Source organism: Abramis brama, assembly GCF_963993115.1.
Source record: "Abramis brama genome assembly, chromosome: 13".
NCBI classification, from domain to species: Eukaryota; Metazoa; Chordata; class Actinopteri; order Cypriniformes; family Leuciscidae; genus Abramis; species Abramis brama.
In genome coordinates, this window is record NC_139975.1 from 2,275,802 (window position 1) to 2,301,738 (window position 25,937).

At 42.0% G+C, this 25,937-nt stretch overlaps 1 protein-coding gene across 2 annotated transcripts in view; it reads left to right on the forward strand.

Annotated features, from left to right (window-relative positions):
- Positions 1–25,937, forward strand: part of LOC311094856 (uncharacterized protein) — a 36,752-nt gene that overhangs the window by 233 nt on the left and 10,582 nt on the right. The window contains exons 2-6 of one of the 2 annotated variants that reach the window (XM_084133040.1): positions 9,805–10,007; positions 10,444–10,563; positions 10,641–10,712; positions 10,838–10,957; positions 19,408–20,292. In XM_084133040.1, coding sequence (XP_083989166.1) covers positions 9,929–10,007; positions 10,444–10,563; positions 10,641–10,712; positions 10,838–10,957; positions 19,408–20,292 — 1,276 coding nt within the window. In that variant the 5' untranslated portion in view covers positions 9,805–9,928. Of the gene's footprint in view, positions 1–9,218; positions 10,008–10,443; positions 10,564–10,640; positions 10,713–10,837; positions 10,958–19,407; positions 20,293–25,937 lie in introns of those variants that run through there. The other variant, XM_084133039.1, reaches the window with a different exon arrangement.

Genomic DNA, 25,937 nt, shown 5'->3' on the forward strand with positions numbered 1-25,937 from the left:
CGAAGTGTAGTTCACACCAGGCCCGGTTCTAGAACCAAATCACTGAGGGTGCTTCTGAATATAGTGAGGGTGCTGCTTACATAATCGTAGGAAATAGCTCAGTCATCAGTCTGAAACATAGTATCTCAAAATTGGGGATGTTGTATACAACAATACTACTGTAATTGCTGTTATGTTAAACAATATACGATCTGGCAGTAAATTATAGAATAGCATGTAAACAAGCAGCAGTCTTCACTTTGCAAAACATTAAAACATGCCACACATAGCCTACTTACACTGTGGTGATACCCTTGTTGTAACCGGCTTCAACTTCAATTGAACACTCCTAGAATGGCCAAAAGTCACTGCCTTACACATGTCTCTCTCCATGACTGTGAGAGACACATTTTTACATAACAAGGCAGAAAATGTACCAAGAACATCCAACCTAACTTGAACATAAACACACGTAACTTTACTAACACAAACCCCAACCATGTTGCTGTAATAACGCATAAATCAACTCCCAACAAACAATTACCCATAATGCACTAGCGCTGAATGCCGGGTCTGTACAATATGACAACCATGACAACACATCAACACCCAATCAGTCATTCATTGTTAGCGTTATGCATAAACATATTGATAAAGCACTGCTGCAGTAACGTTATTACACCAAGGTATTGCTGCTATATTCTTTATGACAACTCCAATAACAACGACAAGCAGTTCAAAACAATTGACAGCAAAAGACCAAGAAGCTGCGCTAGCTTAACGTTACACAACACACATAACGTTACCTAAAGCCCCGTCTCAGAAAGTCAGCTAACAAAATTTCTGAGCGGGAAGCACGCACGCAAGCAAAGTGGGCAATTAAAGAGACAGCTTCACCTTTTGCGTATCGCGATCACGAAAGGACAACTACAATGCATTAAACATGAAAGCATAACGAAATAATTTATTTAATATATATATATATTTGTTTAATTTTATTAATTTATTTATTTTGTGTAGGCTATCCTATTATAGGCAAGAGTGTGAAATCCGTCTGTGTTTTATTTTCGGCAAAATCTCGTTTATGTGTGCTATTAATAATTTTTCATCTGAGGGTGCTTTCACTTTTATTTGAGGGTGCTTAGCACCCTCAAGCACCCCCGTAGAACCGGGCCTGGTTCACACCATTAAACAAACGACGTAGATTAAAGGGATAGTTCACCCAAAAATGAAAATTCTGTCATCGTTTACTCACCCTCAAGTTGTTCCAAACCTGTATGAGTTTCTTTCTTCTGCTGAACACAAAGGAAGATATTTGGAAGAATGTTTGTAATCAAACAGATCTCGGTCCCTATTGACTACCATAGTATATTTTTTTCCTAAATCTGTTTGTCTGTCTGTCCTAGATCTGTTTGATTCTGTCATTCTTCCAAATATCTTCCTTTGTGTTCAGCAGAAGAAAGAAACTCATACAGGTTTGGAACAACTTGAGGGTGAGTAAACGATGACAGAATTTTCATTTTTGGGTGAACTATCCCTTTAATGATGTAATGTAATGATAGATAGGGGTGAACTGAGGTTGAGAAAAGTGTCCCAATCAATCTGAATTCACCCCTATCTATTTGAAACGTTTATTATTACATAATGACTTATTTTCCTGTGTACAAACACACTCTAAGCATTGCAGTTTTGTATTCATCAAGTAGTACTAAAGGTGCTGTATGTAGCTTTTTTACCAAAACGAGTCCTTTTTTTATTGCCTGTGTGTGAAGGGGTTGTAATCTCACATTAAAATTATCCAGTTTTTGGGTTTTGCTATTACCTCTGAAAGCAAGTATTCTTATTTTTATGTGAAGGTCCCGGGTCAGATTTACCGCCAGTGACGTCACCTGCATGCGCGCTCCCGAGCCTCTCGACTCGTCTAGCCTACTGACTTTGCACTCAACAGCGACGACACTGCAACTTATGACATGGACTTATGACTCATGCAACTTATGACATGTCTGATAACACTAAGAAACGACCTGCGCCCAGCAAAACACAGACTCCAACACAAACTCCACATATTGATTAAAAAAAAAGTTTTTTTCTGCTGAAGCTCGTAAGGCCAGACATGAATCGGATGAACTTCGGGTAAAAAACACGGATCGACATCGGCAGGGCATTTGAATCATGGAGAAACCTTATCTACACACCTAGAATGTACATTTCCTGAAGAAAGTGTGAAGTAGTGCTTGCAGTGGCAAAATTCGGCACGGTTGATAGGGTTCCATACTTATCCTGGTACGAGCATGGAGCATTAGTTCAACGTCAAGCTGATAAAAGTAGCCTATTATTGTAACATTGCAGTGGGAGTTTACCTGAGTTTCCAGCATGTTGTGGGATGCTTTGTGTGTTGCGTCTCAGTCTGGCCGGTACCCACAGTTCTCGCTCATAAATTCGAGCACGCGTAAGAGCACGCGCTTGTAAACTAATTGGTTGCAATCTGAAACATCACCACTAGAGGCCGCTGAAAACTACATACAGCACCTTTAATAGACCTATTCCATTCCAAACATAACTAAACTTTTGATTAGTCTGAATTTCAACAACAACAAAAAAAAAACATAGGCTAAATTAGGAATGCTTTTTTATTTACTTTATGTCAAAATTACCATAATTCAGAATCGCATGTTCAGACACTACTATTGCAACACCATAAAAAAGAATGAAAAACTTAAATGGGTCATTCCTGGGATTCGGAAATAGGCTATTTCCGTCCCCCTAAAGTGGTAGTTCACCCAAATGAAATGTTAAAAGCTTTTCACAATACTTTGGTATGTCTATTCTGTAATGAATAAAAATAGTTAATACATTTATTTATTTTTTTAAATCATAAAATAATGCATTATTTCTTTAATTTTTGGCAGTATTGTAATTATTTATTACTTTCTTGTGAAAAGTGTTTTAAAGAAAAGCACTATAAAGTAATGTCCGCCTATAATAATTTAGGCTCCACACACATGTGACATCATTCAGGGCTCTTCAACAGTGGTGCAAGATGGTAAGTAGTATTCTACTTTTTATTTACATTTTTTAGGTGTATTATAGTCAGGGAGGGTACCTCACTTCTTGTATCGGGGCCCTTGAAAGGAGGGCTCTAGACTAGAGGACGCCATGCCTCTGGTAGAGTGAGCCCTCATGGCCAAAGGTGAAGGCAATCTGCGCACCTGATAGGCAAGGCAAGGCAAAGCAAGTTTATTTATATAGCACATTTCATACACAGTGGCAATTCAAAGTGCTTTACATAGAAGAAATTAAAATAATAAAAAGAAATAAGAATAATTAAAACAGTTTAGAAAAATAAAAATAAAATACAGTACAGTACAAACAGTCGGACGAACATTGGCACAGTGCTCATTCATTAAATGCATAGCTAAACAGATGTGTTTTGAGTCTGGATTTGAATGTGACTACAGTAGGAGCACATCTGATCTCCTCTGGAAGCTGGTTCCAGCTGCGGCTGGCATAATAGCTAAAAGCGGACTCGCCATGCTTAGAGTGAACCCTTGGTATTTCTAGCTGATATGATCCTAGTGATCTGAATGATCTGTTGGGTTTATATTCAGTGAGCATATCTGCAATTTATTGAGGTCCTAGGCCATTGAATGATTTATATACCAGTAATAATACTTTAAAATCAATCCTAAATTTAACTGGGAGCCAGTGTAAAGACCTGAGGACTGGTGTGATATGTTCATATTTTCTGGTTCTGCTCAGAATCCTGGCGGCAGCGTTCTGTATGAGCTGCAACTGTCTCATGGTCTTTTTGGGAAGGCCAGTGAGGAGTCCATTACAGTAATCCACCCTGCTGGTGATGAAAGCATGAACAAGTTTCTCTAAGTCTTGTCTGGAAACAAAGTATCTAATTCTTGCAATATTTTTTAGATGATAGTATGCTGATTTAGTTATTGCTTTGACATGACTACTGAAACTAAGGTCTGACTCTAGTGTCACACCAAGATTCCTGACTTGATTTTTAGTTGTTTGACCCCTAGAGTGAAGGTATGCGTTCACCTTGAGAACTTCATCTTTGTTTCCAAATGCAATAACTTCAGTTTTGTCTTTGTTTAACTGAAGAAAGTTTTGACACATCCAACTGTTGACTTCGTCAATGCATTGGCACAGGGAGTCAATGGGGCTGTAATCGTTAGGCGATAGGGCTAAGTAGATCTGTGTGTCGTCTGCAGAGCTGTGGTAAGCAATTTGGTTCTTTCTCATTATTTGGCTCATTGGGAGCATATACAGGTTGAACAGGAGTGGCGCAAGAATTGAGCCTTGAGGGACTCCGCATGTCATGGATGTCCACTCAGACTTATGGTCTCCTGTACTCACATAATAACCTCTCCCATCTAAGTATGACCTGAACCATTTTAGGACTATCCCAGAAAGCCCCACCCAGTTTTCCAACCTGTCAAGAAGTATGTTATGATCGACAGTGTCAAATGCAGCACTGAGGTCGAGTAGTACCAGCACTGATAATTTGCCTGAATCAGTATTTAAGCGAATATCGTTTATTATCTTTATGAGCGCTGTCTCTGTGCTGTGATGTGGTCGGAAACCAGATTGAAAATTGTCAAAGTATCCATTCGCGCATAAGAATTTGTTCAGCTGATTGAAGACAACTTTTTCAATGATCTTGCCTATGAAAGGAAGATTTGAGATCGGCCTATAGTTGCTTAATACGGTCTTATCCAGATTGTTCTTTTTCAGGAGGGGCTTGACAACTGCAGTTTTCAGGGAGTTTGGAAAACTCCCAGAGAGAAGAGAAGCATTTACCACTTCTAGAAGATCTGCTTCTAAACTGTTTAACACACTTTTGAAAAATGATGTGGGAAGAGTGTCAAGAGCACATGTTGATGTTTTAAGGTGCTGTACGGTTTCTTCCAAAATTGTGCCATCAATTTCTTTGAAGTCAGACATAGTAACAACTTTCTCAGGTGGTCTGATCTGTCTGACCCCAGCACAACTCAAGGATGTGCTGATCACCTTTCTGATATTATTGATTTTCTCAGAGAAGAAAGAAGCAAACTCACTGCACTTGTTGTCTGAGAGCATTTCACTGGGAATCTGGCTTGGGGGGTTTGTCAGTCTCTCTACAGTAGCAAAAAGAGTGCGTGTGTTGTTTAAATTACTGTTTTTAATATTTGAGAAGAAAGTCTGTCTAGCTTTGCCTAGTTCCATATTAAAAGCATGTAGGCTGTCTTTGTAGATGTTATAATGGACTACAAGTTTTGTCTTCCGTCATATTCGTTCTGCTTTTCTGCATTGTCTTTTAATATTTTGCACTGCTGTTGAGTTTCTCCAAGGTGCTTTTTGTCTGCCACTCTTCTTCCTGACTTTCACAGGAGCAATATCATCAATTACAGTTTTAACTTTTGAGTTAAAGGAATCAAGGAGAAAATCAACAGAGTCTGCAGATATGCTTGGTGTTAAGGATATAGCCTTCATAAATAGTACACTAGTGTTCTCATTTAAGCATCTCTTCTTGACAGACACAGATCTAACTTCAGTGGCAGGAGAGATCAATATATCAAAGAAAATACAGAAATGATCAGACAGTGCTACATCCTTAATAACAATCGATGAAATGTTTAGACCCTTACTGATAAGTAAATCTAGAGTGTGTCCACGATTGTGTGTGGGTCCATGTACATGCTGAGTCAGATCAAAAGTTTTTAAAACAGTATTGATTTCTTTTGCCATATTGTTCTCTGCACTATCTATGTGGATGTTTAAATCTCCAGCAATGGCAAAACAGTCAAACTCTGATGTAATTGTTGATAACAGTTCTGTAAAGTCCTCAGCAAAGGCTGGAGAGTATTTTGGAGGCCTTTAAATAATGATAAGTAAAATGCGTGGAGCACCTTTTAACACAATACCCAGATATTCGAAAGACAAGTAATTCCCAAATGATTTTTGCTTACATTGATAGATATCTTTAAAAAGAGCAGCTAGACCCCCACCTCTCTTGACAGCTCTGCAGACACTCATAAAAGTAAAGTTCGGGGGGGCTGCTTCATTGAGGATTGTTGCACTGCAGCTGTCTTCTAGCCAGGTTTCATTTAAAAGCATAAAATCCAGATTGTTTGTGGTTATTAAGTCGTTGACTAGAAGTGATTTATTTTTAAGTGAGCGGATGTTAAAGAGTGCTAACTTAACAGTCTTACTTTTCCCCACAGCAATATTAGTTTGACGTGTAATAGGCACCAGATTAGTTAGGTTTGCTGTACGGCTATTGAAGGCCTTAGACTTTCTATCTTGTAACAGAACAGCAATAGAGGAAGATACAGGCACACTGGGTTCCCGTTTGTTCTGTAAACATTTGAGAAAGTTACTGTTATCAAAACGGGGACCCAATACATATCACTGAGAGCTGGTATCAGTTGTTTTTGGTTCACCGCGAGCAGATGGAGGAGGGTGTAGGCCCTGGCATTGTAGCAGAGGCCGAAGAGCTCTCACAGGAGGGGTAGGGCGAGCTGGGCCCGCAGGCTTTGCTGCAGGCTTTGCTGCAGGCTTCGAAGCGGGTGATAATGGTGCCTGTCTTTTTTTGGTTGGAATCTGGGGGCTTGCAGCAAAAGAGTGGGATAGTCTGGTTCCAGCACACACCAGTTCTTCCATTTTCTGTGAGAAGCACAGAAGGGGCGAGGCTGGAGAGAGGGAGAGAGTGTCTGGTGAAACAGGCTGTTTCTCTGGTGTTATCGGAGGTTGTGATATGCTGTCCTGGCTTCCCTGGCTGTTTTCCAGGAAGTCGTCCTTGGGTGGTGAATCTTCAAGCAGTTCTGATATGTCACAGTCTGTCTGTGGTGAGCTCTGTGGGCTCTGATAGGCCATAGAGATAGCCTGAACGACCCATTTGCTGATGGTCTGTTTGGATGTGGGAAGCCCTTTCTTCGGCGACCCGAAACACACTATAACACTATTGTTGACTATTGTTTCCTTTTACTCTTTGTCAAACATACTACACAAAAACAGCATGATTGCAAAGACATCAAAGACCCCAAACAACATTGTTTTGAAAATATAAAGGCAACTTAGACCATTGTAAAGCACACGCAAACATTACGTAAATCTGTCGACTCTTTGTATAAAACTCAAACAAAATAGTCCAAATAGAAAAAGTTCAAGAGTAGTAAGTCCATGCAAGCAAAATATAAATAACAAAAATAATACTCAACAGTCCCATTTCAGTCTTTTTCTGCTTTGAGGTGTAAGAATTGAGAAATTAGGAAATGCCGGACAGTCTGGTTGAAGAGCGATCAGACCCTGAGAGGACAAAGGACCTCTCTGGAAATTACCATTTGAACTCACCATTTGAGAGGCAAAGTCTCACCTCAGAACACATCTCTCCCCCTCTTCCCCACTCCCCCTCTCTCATGCTGAGACCACATGTAATTCACCCAAGAAAATGTATAGTTTTTTGAATGATTATCACAGAGTATTTTTCATGTTTGGTATCATTTAAAATGTCTCAGTGCGACTGGTACAAATGTCTAATTTCCAAATACTAAAACACAAGGTAATAAGGCTTTTAAGAATTTATGGATAACTGGCACACAAGGAGGGGTTGGCCTCTAGACAAATGGTCTCCCTACACCCAAAGGTGTAACCTCCAAATGCAAATTTCCATTGTTAAAGGGTTAGTTCACCCAAAAATGAAAATTCTGTCAGTAATTACTCACCCTCATGTTGTTCCAACCCCGTAAGATCTTCGTTCATCTTCGGAAAACAAATTAAGATATTTTTGATGAAATCTGAGAGCTGATCACTCCTCCATAGGCTTCTAGGTGACCGAAACTTGCTGGCCCAGAAAAGTTATTAAAGAGATCGTTAATATAGTCCAAGTGACTCCAGTGGCTCAATCCTAAGTTTATCAAGCGACGAGAATACTTTTTGTGCGCACAAACAAACAAAAATAACGACTTTATTCCACTATTCATTTCCTTCTCTCTGGGCCTTGTAGTGTTTTTGCGCAGCGCTTCTGTGTTGTACGTCACACGCATCACACACATGACCAGCGTCGGCCAATAGTGAGCCTACGTGGTGACGTGTAACACAGACGTGCTGCGCAAAAACACTACGTGAACCAACTAGAGGCCCAGAGAGAAGGAAATGAATACTGGAATAAAGTCGTTATTTTTGTTTGTTTGTGCGCACAAAAAGTATTCTCGTCGCTTGATAAACTTAGGATTGAGCCACTGGAGTCACTTGGACTATATTAACGATCTCTTTAATAACTTTTCTGGGCCAGCAAGTTTAAATCCCTTAGAAGCCTATGGAGGAGTGAGACAGCTCTCAGATTTAATCAAAAATATCTTAATTAATTTTCCGAAGATGAACGAAGGTCTTACGGGGTTGGAACAACATGAGGGAGAGTAATTACTGACAGAATTTTCATTTTTGGGTGAACTAACCCTTTAAAAGATGTTTCCAAGTGAAAGAGGTCCTGACTATGTAATGAAATGCAGCAGGGGATTCGGGGCTTTTCTGTATTTCAGATTAGCCCGTGAGGCTGAGAGTGAGACCTCTTAGGCCCTGTCCCAAATGGCACACTCCGGACTTGTGGACTTCCTCAGAGTCCACACTTTGGTGACGTCATGTAGTGCAGACCTATAGGGCCCTTGGCGCGAGTCCACGAGGGCGCATTGAGAGGTATTTTTGGGACAGACTCGATCGGCACTCCAGAAATAACTGCCTGGTTGTTGTTGTTGGACAGGAGAAATCACATTTTTGCGCTCCGATGTCTTATTTGCATGTCAACTACACATCCTAATTTTACAGTTCTATATTTTGATATTGTGCATATCACCTGGGCATTAAACAATAGATATATCATGCTTATTTAAATGATGTTTACAGTTGTACATAATAATAGGCTACATAATGTTCCATTTGAACTAAGATTACAATTTTAAAACATAATTTAAACATAATTTTTTCAATTTACAGGTTTCAATATTCATACTATGTTTACATATGACTCAGTAAAGCCCTGACATTCGGTACTATTTATTTAATGAATCATAACACGATCGTATTATTAAACACGCTATTATTATGTTTGAGACATCAACCACTGGTCGATGACCATAATGTTTGTATAAACTGTAGGTAACAACTGGTAAAATGTACATTTAGGTCATAAAACCCGTAATATTTTCTTCTCAGCCATGTCAACAATTATCCGTGAGTGAAATCTCCTCCCATCTGTTGTCTGATTGGCCTTTCGCAAGGATTCCTGGGTAGTTAAAGTGCGTGGAGCCTGCTTCTATGCGGGCTTCGCGGAAGACCGCTTCAAGGGTACAAAGGGGGCACTGCTGAGCACACTTCAGAGCGGTAAAATGCTGAATGGGACGGCCTACGGACTCGTAGACTCAGCGAGCACGCGCAATTCAAGTCCACGAGACCGAAAGTCCGCATGAAGTGCGCCATTTGGGACAGGGCCTTAGCCTCATGTATTTCTTAATGTTGAGTTGCATGTGACAGTTGATGTGGTAAATATGCCTCTGTCCTATTATTATTATTATTTTTGCGTCATCAAATTAAAAAATGTCTTATATTTACAAAATGCAATTCAGGTGGTCAGTGAAAACATTGGAAATCTTTTGTTTGTCATTTAAATAGAGGTTCAAGAGAATGAACATATCACAGAATCTTGTTTTTATTGTGTTTTACAAAATGTACCAATTTTTTTGGAAATGAGGTTGTAATTTTACCAGAATTCTAGTCATTTATTCAATGGTGTGTGTATGTACTTATATCTAAATGTGCATGTGACTTTTCTAGTTTGCAGACGACACCACCCTGGTTGGCTCGCCTGTTTTCAAAGAGAGATGAGTCAGCATATCTGAAGATATGTTTTTTTTTTTCATGGCACACATGGTCAGATAATAAGATTACTTGTAGCAACATGGAAACTATCAAAGCTGCACACATGGAAGTCTATTTGTATTTGGTAGTACCTGGAATATTGATATTACTTGTCATAGGTAAGTTCAGTTAAACAAAAATACTGTCATCATTTACTCATCCTCTTTTTATTCCAAACCTAAATGATTTCTTTGGTGGAAAACATAAGAACTTTTAAGGAATGTTGATGCAGCTCTTTTATTTTAAAAATAATATTTGTTGCCTTTGAAAAAAAAAGTATACTACTGTGATTTTAAAAGTATTGCAATTTCAATATTATGTTTTTTTTCTGAAATCCTTCTGATGAGTTTATAATGGAATGTCATTTTTGCAATAAATAAATAAATAAAGCATAATCTGCTCCAATAACCTATAATATTAGGGTTTTATTATTAATTTAACCTTTTATTACATTTTACAAATTATTACATTTAACCTTTTACAATATGTGCAGTAATTCATATATATTTTAAGCAGGTATCATTTGTAGCATTGTGTTTAACATGTAATTTTCAGCAATGCTGAAGAGAAACCGTGACAGAAATGAGTCAAATGATCATCCTCTTGAGACAGTGAGAGTGGACGGAGAAAAGAAGCAAAAAGTGCAAGAACATCTGCTGACAGAAGAAAATGATGGTAACAGCACATGCACAGTAAAACAATGTATGTTTTCAGTGTTTCCACAATCAACAAACTGGTTTTATTCTCTACAGCATCATCTACATTTAATTGTCTGAAAAGGTGCTCAAAGAGAAAACATAACAGAAATGAGCCAAATGACCGTGGTAAGAAGCCAAAAGTACAAGAACATCTGCTGACAGAAGAAAATTATGGAAAAAGCACATGCACAGTGAAACAATGTATGTTTTCAGTGTTTCCACAATCAACAAACTGGTTTTATTCCCTACAGGATCATCTACGTTTAATTGTCTGAAAAGCTGCTCAAAGAGAAAACATAACAGAAATGAGCCAAATGACCGGGATAAGAAGCAAAAAGAACAAGAACATCTGCTGACAGAAGAAAATGATGGTAAAAGCACATGCACAGTAAAACAATATCCACAGTATCCACAATCAACAAACTCTCAAAACATAGGCGCTGATCTCTTTGGTGCTCGGGGACTTGAGCACCCACAGAAATGGCAGAGCACTCACTAAAAACACAAGATATTCTCCATTCATTGTAATCAATCAAAAAATATATTGAGAAAAAGACAGTACTCTTGAAAACTAACAAAAAGTATAATTAATTATTGAGTACTGAGCATGTTAAAACAATTTAAGGGGCTTTTGTTGTGTATGTCACCTTGCTTAGCCCAGTTATCATTTATTCATGGTAACAGAGGTAAAAAAAAAAGATGTTTATATTTGGTTGGTATTTGCCCTTCCAAGTATCTAATAAAAAATGAAAGGCAAGAGCCAATGAGCAATTGCTATTACTGACATAAAATGTCTCCGGTTACTATCGTAACCTCAGTTCTATGAGAGGCGGGAATGAGACACCTTCTCCACTTTTGTTGAAATCTTATGGCCTAACGGCAGCTTGGAACAGCTGACCAATTCTTGCGAAGTATGCAAATACTGACAGGCTCGCGGGCAGTGTAAAATGCACGGACACGACAACTGCGTCAGAATCACGACCCGAACGCTTGCACAGCTGATCGAACAGCGACCACAGCAGCTAATGCAATGTCTTGTTCGTTCCTGCCTTTCAGGGAACAGAGGTTTACGATTGTAACCGGAGACGTTCCCTTTCGAGAGCGGTAACTTCTACATTGCGTCAGCTATGACGCTGGGGGAACTGTATTAATAATAATAATAATAATAATAATTTGTTACATTTATATAGCGCTTTTCTAGATACTCAAATCGCTTTTACATGAAAGGGGGAATCTCCTCAACCACCACCAATGTGCAGCATCCACCTGGATGATGCGACGGCAGCCATATTGCACCAGAACGCCCATCACACATCAGCTTACTGGTGGAGAGGAGACAGTGATGAAGCCAATCAGTATATGGGGATGATTAGGAAGCCATGATGGCCAGAGGTCAAGGGGCAAATTTGGCCAAGATGCCGCGGTTACACCCCTACTCTTTTTTTTATTAAATCCCGCAGTGAAAGTAGTGACGATAAGCCTGGAGAAAACAGGGCCAAGCTACACAGCCATAGGAGAGACAAGACAGTCAGCCAATAGCCGCGCCACAAGGAGTGCTCACATCTGATAGGCGGAACTAGACCAATGAGACATCAGCTCCGACCCGATCAAAATGTGCATATACAAACACAATGAAAGCGAAGACTGCACTGATCCAGGGTAACAATGGCAGTAGCGGGAACAATTGTATTAAGCACTAGTAGCCATATACACAGAGTCAACAGCATAGCAGTAACCACTGCGTACGACTAGAATAGTTCACAATACATGAGTAAGGAACTCACCGAAAGCACTTGAGACAACCCAGACGGTACATCCAGATTATAAAATCTGGTGAAGGTGTTCTGAGAAGACTAGCCAACAGCAAGACATAAATCCTGGATAGACATACCTCTGGAACAGGCCCACGAAGGGGCAATAACCCTCGTCAAATGAGCTCATATGTTAGGGGGACAAACCTTCCCCTGGCACGCGTAAGCCAGCGCGACAGCGTCCACAATCCAATGAGAAACTCTCTGTTTTGAGACAGTTCACGTCTTTCCCTTAGTACAGCAACCAGAGCACACGAAAAGCTGGACTGACTGAATGAAGGCGGCTGCGCAACTCACATACAGTGTAACACTGCAGTTGCCGGGTCCAAAACAGATAATATCACCGTCCATGAGAATGCGTTTAACTCTCCAATGTGCTTAGCTGAAGCAAGGGCAAGGAGCAGAGCCGTTTTTTAGGGAGAGCTCCTTAACAGCAATCGAAACCAGGGGTTCGAATGGCGGTAGAGATTGAGCCCTCGAAACTAGAGCTAGATCCCACGGCGGCACTGAAGATGGCCGTGAAGGACATAATCTCCTCACTCCCTTAAGAATCTGACCACCAGAGCATGTCTTCCGATCGATTGCCCGTAACCAGGGAACGAAATGAAGCAGTAGCGGCCACATATTCCTTCAGCATAGGTGCAAACTCACATGATTTTCCAGTCTGTGCTGCAGGAAGCGCCAAACATCCGACACGGGGGGGATCAGCGGGTCAACTTCAGTACCCTGGCATCATTTACAACAATCACAGAGTAGAACAACAGCCAATAGTGTCGTTGCTCTAGGAATGCTCACAGCTGATAGGCAGGGCCAGACCAAAGAGCTGCTCAGCTCAAGAACACCAGAATTTGCATATCAGCTAGAATCTTAGGCTGTACTGAATAATACAGGGCAGCATAACAGCATAATAACATATCAGTATGTACATAAGCAGAGCATCAGCAGCCGAAGCGGAAACAACTGTGAATAGACGAAAGTCGGATCAGAATAGCTGGTTGCTCTGAATAATACAGGGCAGCATAACAGCATAATAACTTGTCAGTATGTACATGAGCACAGCGTCAGCAGCCGTTGCGACAACAACTGTAATTAGCACGTGGTAAAAACACTTTTGCGTAGTTTGTGCTAAAAACACTTTTGCGTAGTTTTGAGTAGTTGACGCCACCTGGTGTCCCTAATGAGGGCCACCAAAACCAGACAGGAACATAACAATACAAGATCAAAAGACAACAGACGAGACAGGAAGATCAAAACAAAAGAACAAAACCAAAAAAAAAGTGAGGGAGGGGAGCCAGGGAGACTCAGGCGAGTCAGGATTCCTGGCTGCGGGCCAGGGTGGAGCAAGCGGCCGCCAGGGCTGAGCAGGCTGAGCAGGCACTTCGGGCGGCCATGGTGGAGACGACCATTCGGGCGGCCATGGTGGGGACCACCCTTCAGGCGGCCATGGTGGAGACGACCAGGGCGGCGCAGGCTGTGCAGACGGGCAGGGCGGACCAGACAGTTCAGGTGGCCAGGGTGGACCAGACAGTTCAGACGGCCAGGGCGGAGACAACCCTTCGGGTGGCCAGGGCGGAGATGACAGTTCAAAGGACCCATTGCCCCCTCCCAAAATTTTCTTCAGGGCAGCTGTGGAGTTATGCTCAGGAACAGGCCCACACACTGGCTCAGGAATAGGAACAGACACCGGCTCAAGAACAGGAACAGACACTGGCTCAGGAACAGGAACAGACATCGGCTCGGCGGCGACCATCTTGTCCGGAGACACCGGCTCGGCGGCGGCCATCTTGTCCGGAGACTCTGGATCGGCAGACGTGACGTGAACAGTCTCTGGATCGGCAGACGTGACATGAACAGTCTCTGGATCGGCAGACGCACGTGAGGTGACTCAGGCTCGGCAGACCTACCGTGAAGAGATTCAGGCTTGACAGGTAGCGTGGGCGGAGCAGGCAGGGCAAGGAACTTGGGCAGCGCCGGCAGGGCAAGGAACTTGGGCAGTGCCGGCAGGGCTAATAGCTTTGGTGGTGCCAGCAGGGCTAAGAGCTTGGGTGTGGCCTCCAGGCCCTGTGGGACGGAGGATGCCTTTCTCCTCCTCCTCCGTTTACGAGAGCGCGGTGTAACTGCCTCTTCGGCCACCACTGGGGCTGCGACAGGGAGACTGGACTGCTCTAAGACAACCAGGCCTGGGACCACCGAAGTCAGGTCCTCCTGGACCACCAGACTTGTGACCCCCAGGTGGGGCAAATGAATCAGTAATCAGGTAACAAGTTGGGAGGGGCTAGACAATTGACAGGAGAGCACATGGCACAAGGAAATACATGAAAAGCCATGTTCTCACAACAAACCAGACTATACACAAACACATGACAAACCGGGAGTGTCAAAGCCCAAACCAAGAGACAAACCAGACAGAAGTGACAGAACCATGACACAATCAGGTTGGCATTCACATCTTGACATCTCGATGACTGGCTCATTCAAACTCACTCTCGGAGTCAGTTATGCGAGCACTGGGACCTGGTGCTCAGGCACTTCAACCATCTGGGGTTCCGGGTCAACTGAGAAAAGACCGTCTGTTTTCTCGGTATGGAGTTGGACTCTGTCCAACCAACGGGTACGCACAGTCGAATTTTTAAGTTCACATTACTTTAAAAAATTGAGGAAACTGGTTGCCCTAAAAAAATTAAGTAAATTCAACTGATCCGGATTAACAGTATGGCTGCGTCTTCCCACCATAAACCGAAGACAAATGCATGTTACATTTGACGCACAACACACAAGTACATTTGTCAGGAGGGCACGCAGGGGCGGACTGGCCATCTGGAGCACCGGGACTTTTCCCGGTGGGCCGCTGGCCAAAGTGGGCCGGCCCACCCGGTACACAAATATATATAGGCTAGCCTTTATATATATATATTTTTTTTTTTAAATGATGGAAATCATTAAATTTATTTTCTACGCAAATGGATAAGTGAGTCGATCGCGTGGGCGCGGCCGACAAGTGTTTTATGAGTGGATTGCACTCCCTCCCTGTTAATTAGTTTGGTCTACTCCATTGCGTATCTTGAAACATGCCCCCTTTCACGTCCTGGAACACACCAAGCCGACGCCGAAGAACTAGCGCTGATGAAAGCCGACTGTGTTGTCGCCTCGCGTCGCGGGAAAAAAAGCTGCACTTGAACACACCGAGAGAACTACAGCCGACTGTCAGCTAGAATGCTCGTTCCGCGTCTGCGTGTAAATGAGACAACTGGCTATTTCTGCAGATATATTCATATTCATCATTCAAAAAGAGAAACCGACGCTGCCGGCTGCAGATAAGTTACACAAACTGTAAACAAAGCAGTGCGTGCTTACTCTTTTGAATATCAATCCTGCTAAACACTTTCTTTATTCCACTCCGCTCATGTTAATATTGAAATATTTGCCAAGGAACACTCAGGTAACATGACGTGACATTAGAACAGCCTTCTATCTGTGTCGTTTTGACTTCTTTGCTCGCTGTTTTGCTATTATTATCGTGCACTGACTTGTTCACTAACCAGATAATTATTTTATAATAATTTTTATAATTATTATAATTGTCCATGGATGACAATATGAAGTAAAGAAAAGGTGGAGCTGAAAGGTTACGTGTTAAAAAAAGCATTAGAGGTAGATGCTGTGAAATGCTTCAAATTAACATATGCCTACATTTGGCGCGAAGAGTAGCAGTTCAGCAGACTCTGACGGCTCTAGCTCCCCCTGACTAGCTGATATTCTGTCTTGATAGTTTTATATTAATAATGTTGTGTGTCTTAATGTTCTTCTGTTTGTTTCCCTTTGTTTTACAAATATGACCTAATATATGTTGTTACTTAAAATTAATGTTTAAATAGCATTTATTTTTGTATTATGTTATATTTTTATTAGGGCTGAGAAAAGATTAATCGCGATTAAAAGTTTGTGTCTATGTGATATATGTGTGTGTACTATGTATAATTATTTTGTATATATAAATACACACTTGCATGCAAGAAATATTTGTTATTTATATATCCATCCATCCATCTATCTTCTACCACTTAACCAGGACCGGGTCGCGGGGGCAGCAGTCTAAGTAGGGATGCCCAGACTTCCCTCTCCCTAGACACTTCCTCCAGCTCTTCCGGGGGGACACCGAGGCGTTCCCAGGCCAGCTGGGAGACATAGTCTCTCCAGCGTGTCTTAGGTCTTCCCCGGGGTCTCCTCCCGGTGGGACATGCCCGGAACACCTTCCCGGGAAGGCGTCCAGGAGGCATCCGGAAAAGATGCCCGAGCCACCTCAACTGACCCCTCTCGATGTGGAGGAGCAGCGGCTCTACTCTGAGCTCCTCCCGAGTGACCGAGCTTCTCACCCTATCTCTAAGGGATCGCCCAGCCACCCTGCGGAGAAAGCTTATTTTGGCCGCTTGTATCCGGGATCTTGTCCTTTCGGTCATGACCCACAGCTCATGACCATAGGTGAGAGTAGGAACGTAGATTGACCGGAAAATCGAGAGCTTCGCCTTGCGGCTCAGCTCCTTCTTCACCACGACAGACCAGTACAGGGACCGCATTACTGCAGAAGCTGCACCGATCCGCCTGTCAATCTCCCGTTCCATTTTTCCCTCACTCGTGAACAAGACCCCAAGATACTTGAACTCCTCCACTTGAGGCAGGAGCTCTCCACCAACCTGAAGCGGGCAAACCACCCTTTTCCGACTGAGAACCATGGCCTCGGATTTGGAGGTGCTGATTCTCATCCCAGCCGCTTCACACTCGGCTGCAAACCGTCCCAGTGCATGCTGGAGGTCCTGGTTTGATGAGGCCAGCACGACAACATCATCCGCAAAGAGCAGAGATGGAATCGTGTGGTCCCCAAACCTGACCCCCTCCGGCCCCTGGCTGTGCCTAGAAATTCTGAACAGAACCGGCGACAAAGGGCAGCCCTGCCGGAGTCCAACATGCACCAGGAACAAGTCTGACTTACTGCCGGCAATGCGAACCAAGCTCCTGCTCCGGTCGTACAGGGACCGGATAGCCCTTAGCAAAGGGCCCCGAACCCCATACTCCCAGAGCACCCTCCACAAGATGCTGCGAGGGACGAATGCCTTCTCCAAATCCACAAAGCACATGTGGATTGGTTGGGCAAACTCCCATGAACCCTCCAGCACCCTGTAGAGGTTATAGAGCTGGTCCAGTGTTCCACGACCAGGACGAAAACCACACTGTTCCTCCTGAATCCGAGGTTCTACTATCGGCCAGATTGTCCTGTCCAGTACCCTGGCATAGACTTTCCCAGGGAGGCTGAGAAGTGTGATCCCCCTATAGTTGGAGCACACCCTTCGGTCCCCCTTCTTGAAAAGAGGGACCACCACCCCAGTCTGCCAGTCCAAAGGCACTGTCCCCGACCGCCACGCGATGCTGCAGAGTCGTGTCAGCCAAGACAGCCCAAAAACATCCAGAGATTTGAGGTACTCAGGGCGGATCTCATCCACCCCCGGTATCTTGCCACCGAGGAGTTTCTTGACTACCTCGGTGACTTCAGCTTGGGTGATGGACGAGTCCGCCTCCGAGCCCTCAGCCTCTGCTTCCTCAATGGAAGACGTGACGGCGGGATTGAGGAGATCCTCGAAGTATTCCTTCCACCGTCCGGTGATATCCCCAGTCGAGGTCAACAGCTGCCCACCTCCACTGTAAACAGCGTTGGTAGGGCACTGCTTCCCTCTCCTGAGGCGCCGGACGGTTTGCTAGAATCTCTTCGAGGCCAGCCGGTAGTCCTTCTCCATGGCCTCACCGAACTCCTCCCAGGCCCGAGTTTTTGCCTCCACAACCACCCGGGCTGCAGTCCGCTTGGCCCGTCGGTACCCGTCAGCTGCCTCAGGAGTCCCACAAGCCAGCCAGGCCCGATAGGACTCCTTCTTCAGCTTGACGGCATCCCTTACTTCCGGTGTCCACCACCGGGTTCGGGGATTGCCGCCTCGACAGGCACCGGAGACCTTACGGCCACAGCTCCGAGTGGCCGCGTTGACAATGGAGGTGGAGAACATGGTCCACTCGGACTCAATATCTCCAGACTCCCTCGGGATCCGGTCGAAGCTCTGCCGGAGGTGGGAGTTGAAGATCTCTCTGACAGGAGATTCGGCCAAACGTTCCCAACAGACCCTCACAGTACATTTGGGTCTGCTGAGTCTGTCCAGCTTCCTCCCCCACCATCGGATCCAACTCACCACCAGGTGGTGATCAGTTGACAGCTCCACCCCTCTCTACACCCGAGTGTCCAAGACATACGGCCGGAGGTCAGATGAAACGACCACAAAGTCGATCATCGACCTCCGGCCTAGGGTGTCCTGGTGCCATGTGCACTGATGGACACCCTTATGCTTGAACATGTTGTTCGCTATGGACAAGCTGTAACTAGCACAGAAGTCCAATATCAGAACACCACTCGGGTTCAGATCAGGGGGGCCGTTCTTTAATTTAAATTTATATATAATATAAATTGTATATAAATATATACAGTATATAAATGCAAATATTTCTTAAATATATACATGCATATGTGTGTGTATTTATATATACAAAATAATTATACACAGTACACACACATATATCACGTAGACACAAACTTTTATTTTGGATGCAATTAATCGTGATTAATCTTTTCTCAGCCCTAATTTTTATGCTATAAGTGGTGTTAAAAATTATTCTGCACATTATTGTGCCAATGTGTTATGTGTGGGATGCGGTGGGCTGCTGTGGGCCAGAAAGTCCAGGGCCACTTTTTGGTCTCAGTCCGCCCCTAAGGGCACGTATTTTCCTAAGTTTGCCTAATATTATAATATCTGTTCAGTTTTTAAATTTTAGGTGGTGTAATCCCGTCTTTACTTGCTCAGCGATATTCTCTTCAAACGCTTGCTTTATGGGAATCCCCACTATTATACAACAAATTGTTTTGAATGAATGAAGAAGCTTTTTAAATGTAATACACTTACACTTCAATATATTTTTAGGTTCAAGAAAAGACAAAGAACTTGAGGGGAAAAAGCAAGATCAGATAAAAGGTGAACAAGTGGAATCTAAGAAACGGAAACTAGCGGAAAACCTGGTAAGAGAAGAAGAGGAGAGACAGAATGAAGAGGAGAAACTGAGAAGAGAAGAAGCAAAGAGACCGAATCAAGAGGAAAAATTAAGAAGAGAAGAGGAGAGACAGAATCGAGAGGAAAATCTAAGAAGAGAAGAGGAGAGACAGAATCGAGAGGAAAATCTAAGAAGAGAAGAAAAGGAGAGACAGAATCGAGAGGAAAATCTAAGAAGAGAAGAAGAGGAGAGACAGAATCGAGAGGAAAATCTAAGAAGAGAAGAAGAGGAGAGACAGAATCGAGAGGAAAATCTAAGAAGAGAAGAAGAGGAGAGACAGAATCGAGAGGAAAATCTAAGAAGAGAAGAAGAGGAGAGACAGAATCGAGAGGAAAAACTTAGAAGAGAAGAAGAGGAGAGTCAGAATCGAGAGGAAAATCTAAGAAGAGAAGAAAAGGAGAGACAGAATCGAGAGGAAAATCTAAGAAGAGAAGAAGAGGAGAGACAGAATCGAGAGGAAAATCTAAGAAGAGAAGAAGAGGAGAGACAGAATCGAGAGGAAAATCTAAGAAGAGAAGAAGAGGAGAGACAGAATCGAGAGGAAAATCTAAGAAGAGAAGAAAAGGAGAGACAGAATCGAGAGGAAAATCTAAGAAGAGAAGAAGAGAGTCAGAATCGAGAGGAAAATCTAAGAAGAGAAGAAAAGGAGAGACAGAATCGAGAGGAAAAACTAAGAAGAGAAGAAGAGGAGAGACAGAATCGAGAGGAAAATCTAAGAAGAGAAGAAGAGGAGAGAAAGAATAAACAAAAACCAAAAGGTAAATGTCAAGTCAAGTCACCTTTATATAGTGCTTTATAGAATACAGATTGTTTAAAGGAACACTCCGACTTATTGGGACTTTAGTTTATTCACAGTATCCCCCAGAGTCAGATAAGTCCATACATACCTTTTTCATTTCTGTGCGTTCTGTAAGTGTTATTTGACGCACCCACCGCTAGCCTAGCTTAGCACAAAGACTGGATGTAAATGGATAAGGTAGCATACTAATCCCAATAAGTGACAAAATAATGCAAACATTTTCCTATTTACATGTTGTGATCTGTATAGTCACAGTGTGTACAAATAACAAGGCTATATGAGACAGAGACCATTTTTAATGGTATAAATACTGGGAACTATATTCTCACTAGGCGTAGGAGCACAGCTACTTGGGCGGAGTGATTAGCGCAGCACACGAGACGCCCTGTTGATGGTTCCGTAAACAAAACAAACGTGACTAACTAGCTATTAGCGAACGTGACTCGTGATCATGGCTGACTTTGAGGAATTGTCAGAGGAATTTTACTGTGTATCAAACCAAGATCCAGAACCATATAGTTTTGAGCCAGAATACACAGACGAGGAGTTACAAACTTTGGAAGCTGTAAGACAAGATGCCGAACAGATTGATGTTGAAGGGAGAATCAGAACGAACACGGACTGGTGGTGTAAATGTAGAACGTGCCAACCTATGCCGACAGAAACCAAGTGCCTTTGTTGTAATGAATGGGACCGGGTATTGCCATCAATGTCAAGGCTTGATGACAATCAAAATATTTGCGTCACTACCACGGAAGATTTCTCTGCCCTAATACACCTGGCAGTTGTCGTTTTTTTTCGCATTGTGACAAGATCAACTGGAAGACACGCCCCATGCCGAGTGAACCTAATGGTCAGCTGTCCACCAAGTAAGTGATTTTGTTATAATGATCATTCATAGTTCAATGAAATTGTAGTATAGCCATTGCATACAGTGTGTCAATACACAAAATATGCACACGTCAACTGACATAGCACATTTGAAATAGCCTTTCATGATCACCTGTTTACTTGTAGCTTACAGCGAACACCCATGATTGTAAACTATAAATTTACTATCTAGTAATTGCTGACTCTATTACTCCAACTCTGAGCGAACTCTCTGCTCCTCACCACAGGGTGTCTTGTGTGCTGCGCTAATCACTCCGCCCAAGTAGCCACTCCGCCCAAGTAGCTGTGCTCCTACGCCTAGTGAGAATATAGTTCCCAGTATTTATACCATTAAAAATGGTCTCTGTCTCATATAGCCTTGTTATTCGTACACGCTGTGACTATACAGATCACAACATGTAAATAGGAAAATGTTTGCATTATTTTGTCACTTATTGGGATTAGTATGCTACCTTATCCATTTACATCCAGTCTTTGTGCTAAGCTAGGCTAGCGGTGGGTGCGTCAAATAACACTTACAGAACGCACAGAAATGAAAAAGGTATGTATGGACTTATCTAACTCTGGGGGATACTGTGAATAAGCTAAAGTCCCAAAAAGTCGGAGTGTTCCTTTAAAAACCGATTTGGCTTATCACGATTATGAAATCCCAAAGGCTGTGATTATTTATGTGCAGCTTGTCAGTGACGTACGGCTCAGTAAACGCTGCTCACTCTGAAAGCACTGAGAGTTTGACTCGCTTATATCATGCATTTGAAAAAGCAAACATCTTTCCAAACAGAAGCATTTATGAACCTCTTGTCCAACAAAAGACAACATTTAAAAGGGTGGTTGAAAATTATGGAAGCTTATGTGTAGCAATATTCAATTTGAAATGTAATATGCAAAATGACAATGCAATATGTAAAATGGCAATGCATTTCTGTATTTAAGTTTTAATTTTCCCATCATTTGTGCAACGTTTGGTGCAAAATGAAAATGAAAATTCAATTATAAAATTTACATTTGCCATTTCATACACTAGTTTTAATATGTAAACTGAATACATAATTTAACGCTTTATAAGTTGCAAAATTAAAATTAAAATGTATTACAGAAATGATTAGATATGTTTAACATGTTCAAGCAAAAACTGTGGCAAAATTGTAATTTAAATGTAATTTTTTCTTAATTGCCTTTACACTCAGTTAAGACACTTGCGATTGCATTTCCATTAAGTGTCCCGCAATGAATGTAGCAAAATTCAATGTGCAATTTGAAAATGCATTCTGAGCCGATCACGTTCCCGCCCCGTCCTGTCAATCACTGCGTGAAGTTGGCCCCGCCCCCAATCCAATGCAAAACGTCGGCAAAATAGTCCACATTCACCCAAAATAGACTCATGTTTGTTCTAATTTGTGCCGATAAATGTTTATTTTGTGCTGCTTCGGTTTCTTAAATATTAAAATAATATTTATTGGTCATTCTGAGGTCACTCAGCCCCCCGACCTGCATTGACCCAAAATAGTCTTGTTTGTACCGGTTAAAGTTTTGTGTGCTGCTTCGTTGTTTAAAATATTATGTTTATTACACTGAATTATAGATGATGACGTCACCAGCCCTCGACCTGCTCCACATTCACCCAAAAAAGGCTAGGTCTATGAATTTGACCCGTCAGATTCCGTGACCATGTACATGTATTACCTTATCAATATGCTTTATAAAATGGAAAGGGACTCGCATGTCTGCCTCATATTTTATGATTATCTCTCTATAAATTACAGAAATGTCTGTCTGTCTGTCTGTCTGTGTGTGTGTCTGTGTGTGTGTCTGTTCCTCGCATATCTCTCGAACCGTTAGTCCGATTGATTTCAAATTCGACAGGTGTCTTGCTACGGGCACGAGTAAGTGCAGTGCCAAGTTTGACGTTGTTTGGATAAGAAATACAAAAGATATCGTTAAATATATAATTTTTAGAAGGTTGTGGTTTAAAAATATTATACATTCTGACATAAACACTCAGTCAGCTACACTGTTTACTTCTGAATATTATAGTTTGGTTCCAGAACGTGATAAATCCATTTTGATTAATTTGAGTAAAAATGTGTTTTCTTTACCAAGAAAGTGGCAAGATGAAAACCACTATTTTCTGTTTCAAACTTTCACATAGCATCTTTAGGTTATAATAACATAAAAATTCAAATCCAGATTTTGATTTTCAAAGATTTATTATAAAAACGAATTATTTTTCCCCAAAAATGCAATAAATTCATGACACTTTTTTTTTCAAAATGCAATTAATCCATTGAATCAATATAAAAGTTATTTTTTATCATGAAATATCTCCTGAACTTTTTTGACAGCGATCAACTCACAAAAACTGATTTTGCACGGGCACTTTGCACTGCTCCCTGAATCAACTTATTCATTTGTGGATGTAAACTGAATCTATAAGTCAGCTATGCTGTTTACTTCTGAATATTATATTTCATTCTGGTGCGCTTAACGTTATCGCTACTGTGTAATAGTAGCCTATGCTATTCACCAACTAAACATATCCTATTCAATGCGTTCACATTCTCTTTCACGGGCATCATTTGTAGTAGCCTATTCACAAACTGTTTGCTCAAGCATAGCGTTTTCTCGGAGTTCTCTGGGATCGGTAGCATTCAAATATTCATCTAGTTCCTTTTGCTTGAAGATCAATTCATCACACCGGTATGGACCTGAAGCTGGCCATAGGGTCTGTGGACCTGCTTCCCGAAAAAAAGGCTAGGAAGTCTATTCCAAAGTTTGGATCATAAATAGGAAAAGGATCTACCGCCTGAAGTTGATTTTGATATTCTAGGTATTATCAACTGGCCAGAATTTTGAGATGCTATAATGAGAGTTATAATCATAGACTGTAAAAAAAATATGGACGTAGTGTCCGTGACGTCACCCGTAGGTTTCTGAAGAGCATTTTTGAAGCCTAAAGTGGGCGGAGCCGGCCGTCGCCATCTTGGCCTCGCGTCACTCCCGGATAACAGAAAATGGGCAAAGAGGCTGAGAAATCATGCCCAAATAGCTCGACGTGATCGAGTTAGCTCAGGCTGTTAACGGCTCTGGGTATTAGTGGGTAATGCTATTGACGTTACCAAGTCTGTGACTGCACAGGGCCTCGCGCTAAAGTGACACTTGATGATGTAAAGCCAATTAAATGTTCCTGTTTTTGCCCTTCGAAATATTATAATAGTTAAAAGACATGGCTACATGTGAGACTGTGTATCATGATTCTGTACTATTCTGCTAGTTGAAAATGTATTATGCAGTAACTTAATATTACTCTGAGAGTGTGTGTGACAGTGATTTATGTGCATACATGTCAGTCACTCTTTTTTATAGTCTATGGTCCGTCAGCGCGGCATCCCTCGTCAAGTTCGTAGAGAGCTTATTCAGTCCATTTTAAATTCTGATTTTGGCCATAGAAACCATAGATATATTGCCTATGAAGTTCAAGTAAATGTGCTAGAAAATCCACGCTCATTCATGGATGTACATTTATAGCATGGACGGAGAAAGCGCCGACGCCTGCAGGATTTCACCTGACGGTACATAAGCATATTATAATCTATATCTGTTCCGTGAGAGCAGAACGAACAAGCCTTTATTGACGTTTTTAAATTTGAAAACTCCAAAAAGCAACGAAATTGTCAGACATCCATTAGTGCATGTTCACAGAGGAAAACAACTGAAATACAGCGCTGGTTGTTGTCTCGAACGATACTCACCGACAACAATGGAATCCTAAGCCGTGGGCGAAGTAATGGGTGTATTAAATTTTACTGTATGAAATAATCCCGAAAAAAAAAGCACAAACACTGCAGAGAAAGCAAGTTCAGCAGCAACATTTGCTGAGGTGAAGTGACGGCTAACAGCAGACAAACGGCTATCATAGACATCAGCGACAACCCACCTGTCACTCAAGTGGCCACTGGCCACACCCTTAAATGCTGAAATTTAAATATTAATCAACTAAACGGATGAGTTGTAAAAAAATGCACCCCCCTCGCAGTTGTTATGAAGGGCAAAATTAGCTGTATAGACCAAAGCCACATAGAGATCCAGGCTGTAAACAGTTTTTTTTTCTGCTGTAAAGTTGGTAATTTTAACATGGGGGAGATACAGATTTGACTCACTTCTGCAGCCAGCCCAAGTGGCCAGTCAATGAATTGCAGTTTAACTCATTTCCGTGTTGGTTTCAAGAGAGAGAAGGGGAGGTTGCCGCTTGGTTATAATGCGTTAAGAGCTCGCTCAAGTACTGGGGAGCTAAACAATTTAGTGCTTTGTAAGTGATCAGCAATATTTTAAAATGTATACGATGTTTAATAGGGAGCCAATGCAGTGTTGACAGAACAGGGCTAATATGGTCATACTTCCTGGTTCTGGAAAGAAACAAACAGTTTGTTTTTTGGACAAACTGTAGTTTGTTTATTAAGCGTGCAGGGCAACCACCCAGTAGAGCATTACAATAATAACTTTTCTGCATTTGTCATTGAGAGCATATGTCGTAATTTAAATATATTTTTAAGATGGAAAAATGCGGTTTTACAGATGATAGTGTAGACTTGAAAATTAGCTTTTCCCCCATTGTGGTTGAATCAAGTCAACACAAGTCATTTTGCCAAGAGATCTCTTTTTTTATTATTATTTTATGTCAGACATAGGAGGGAAACTAACAAGTGTCACGTATAT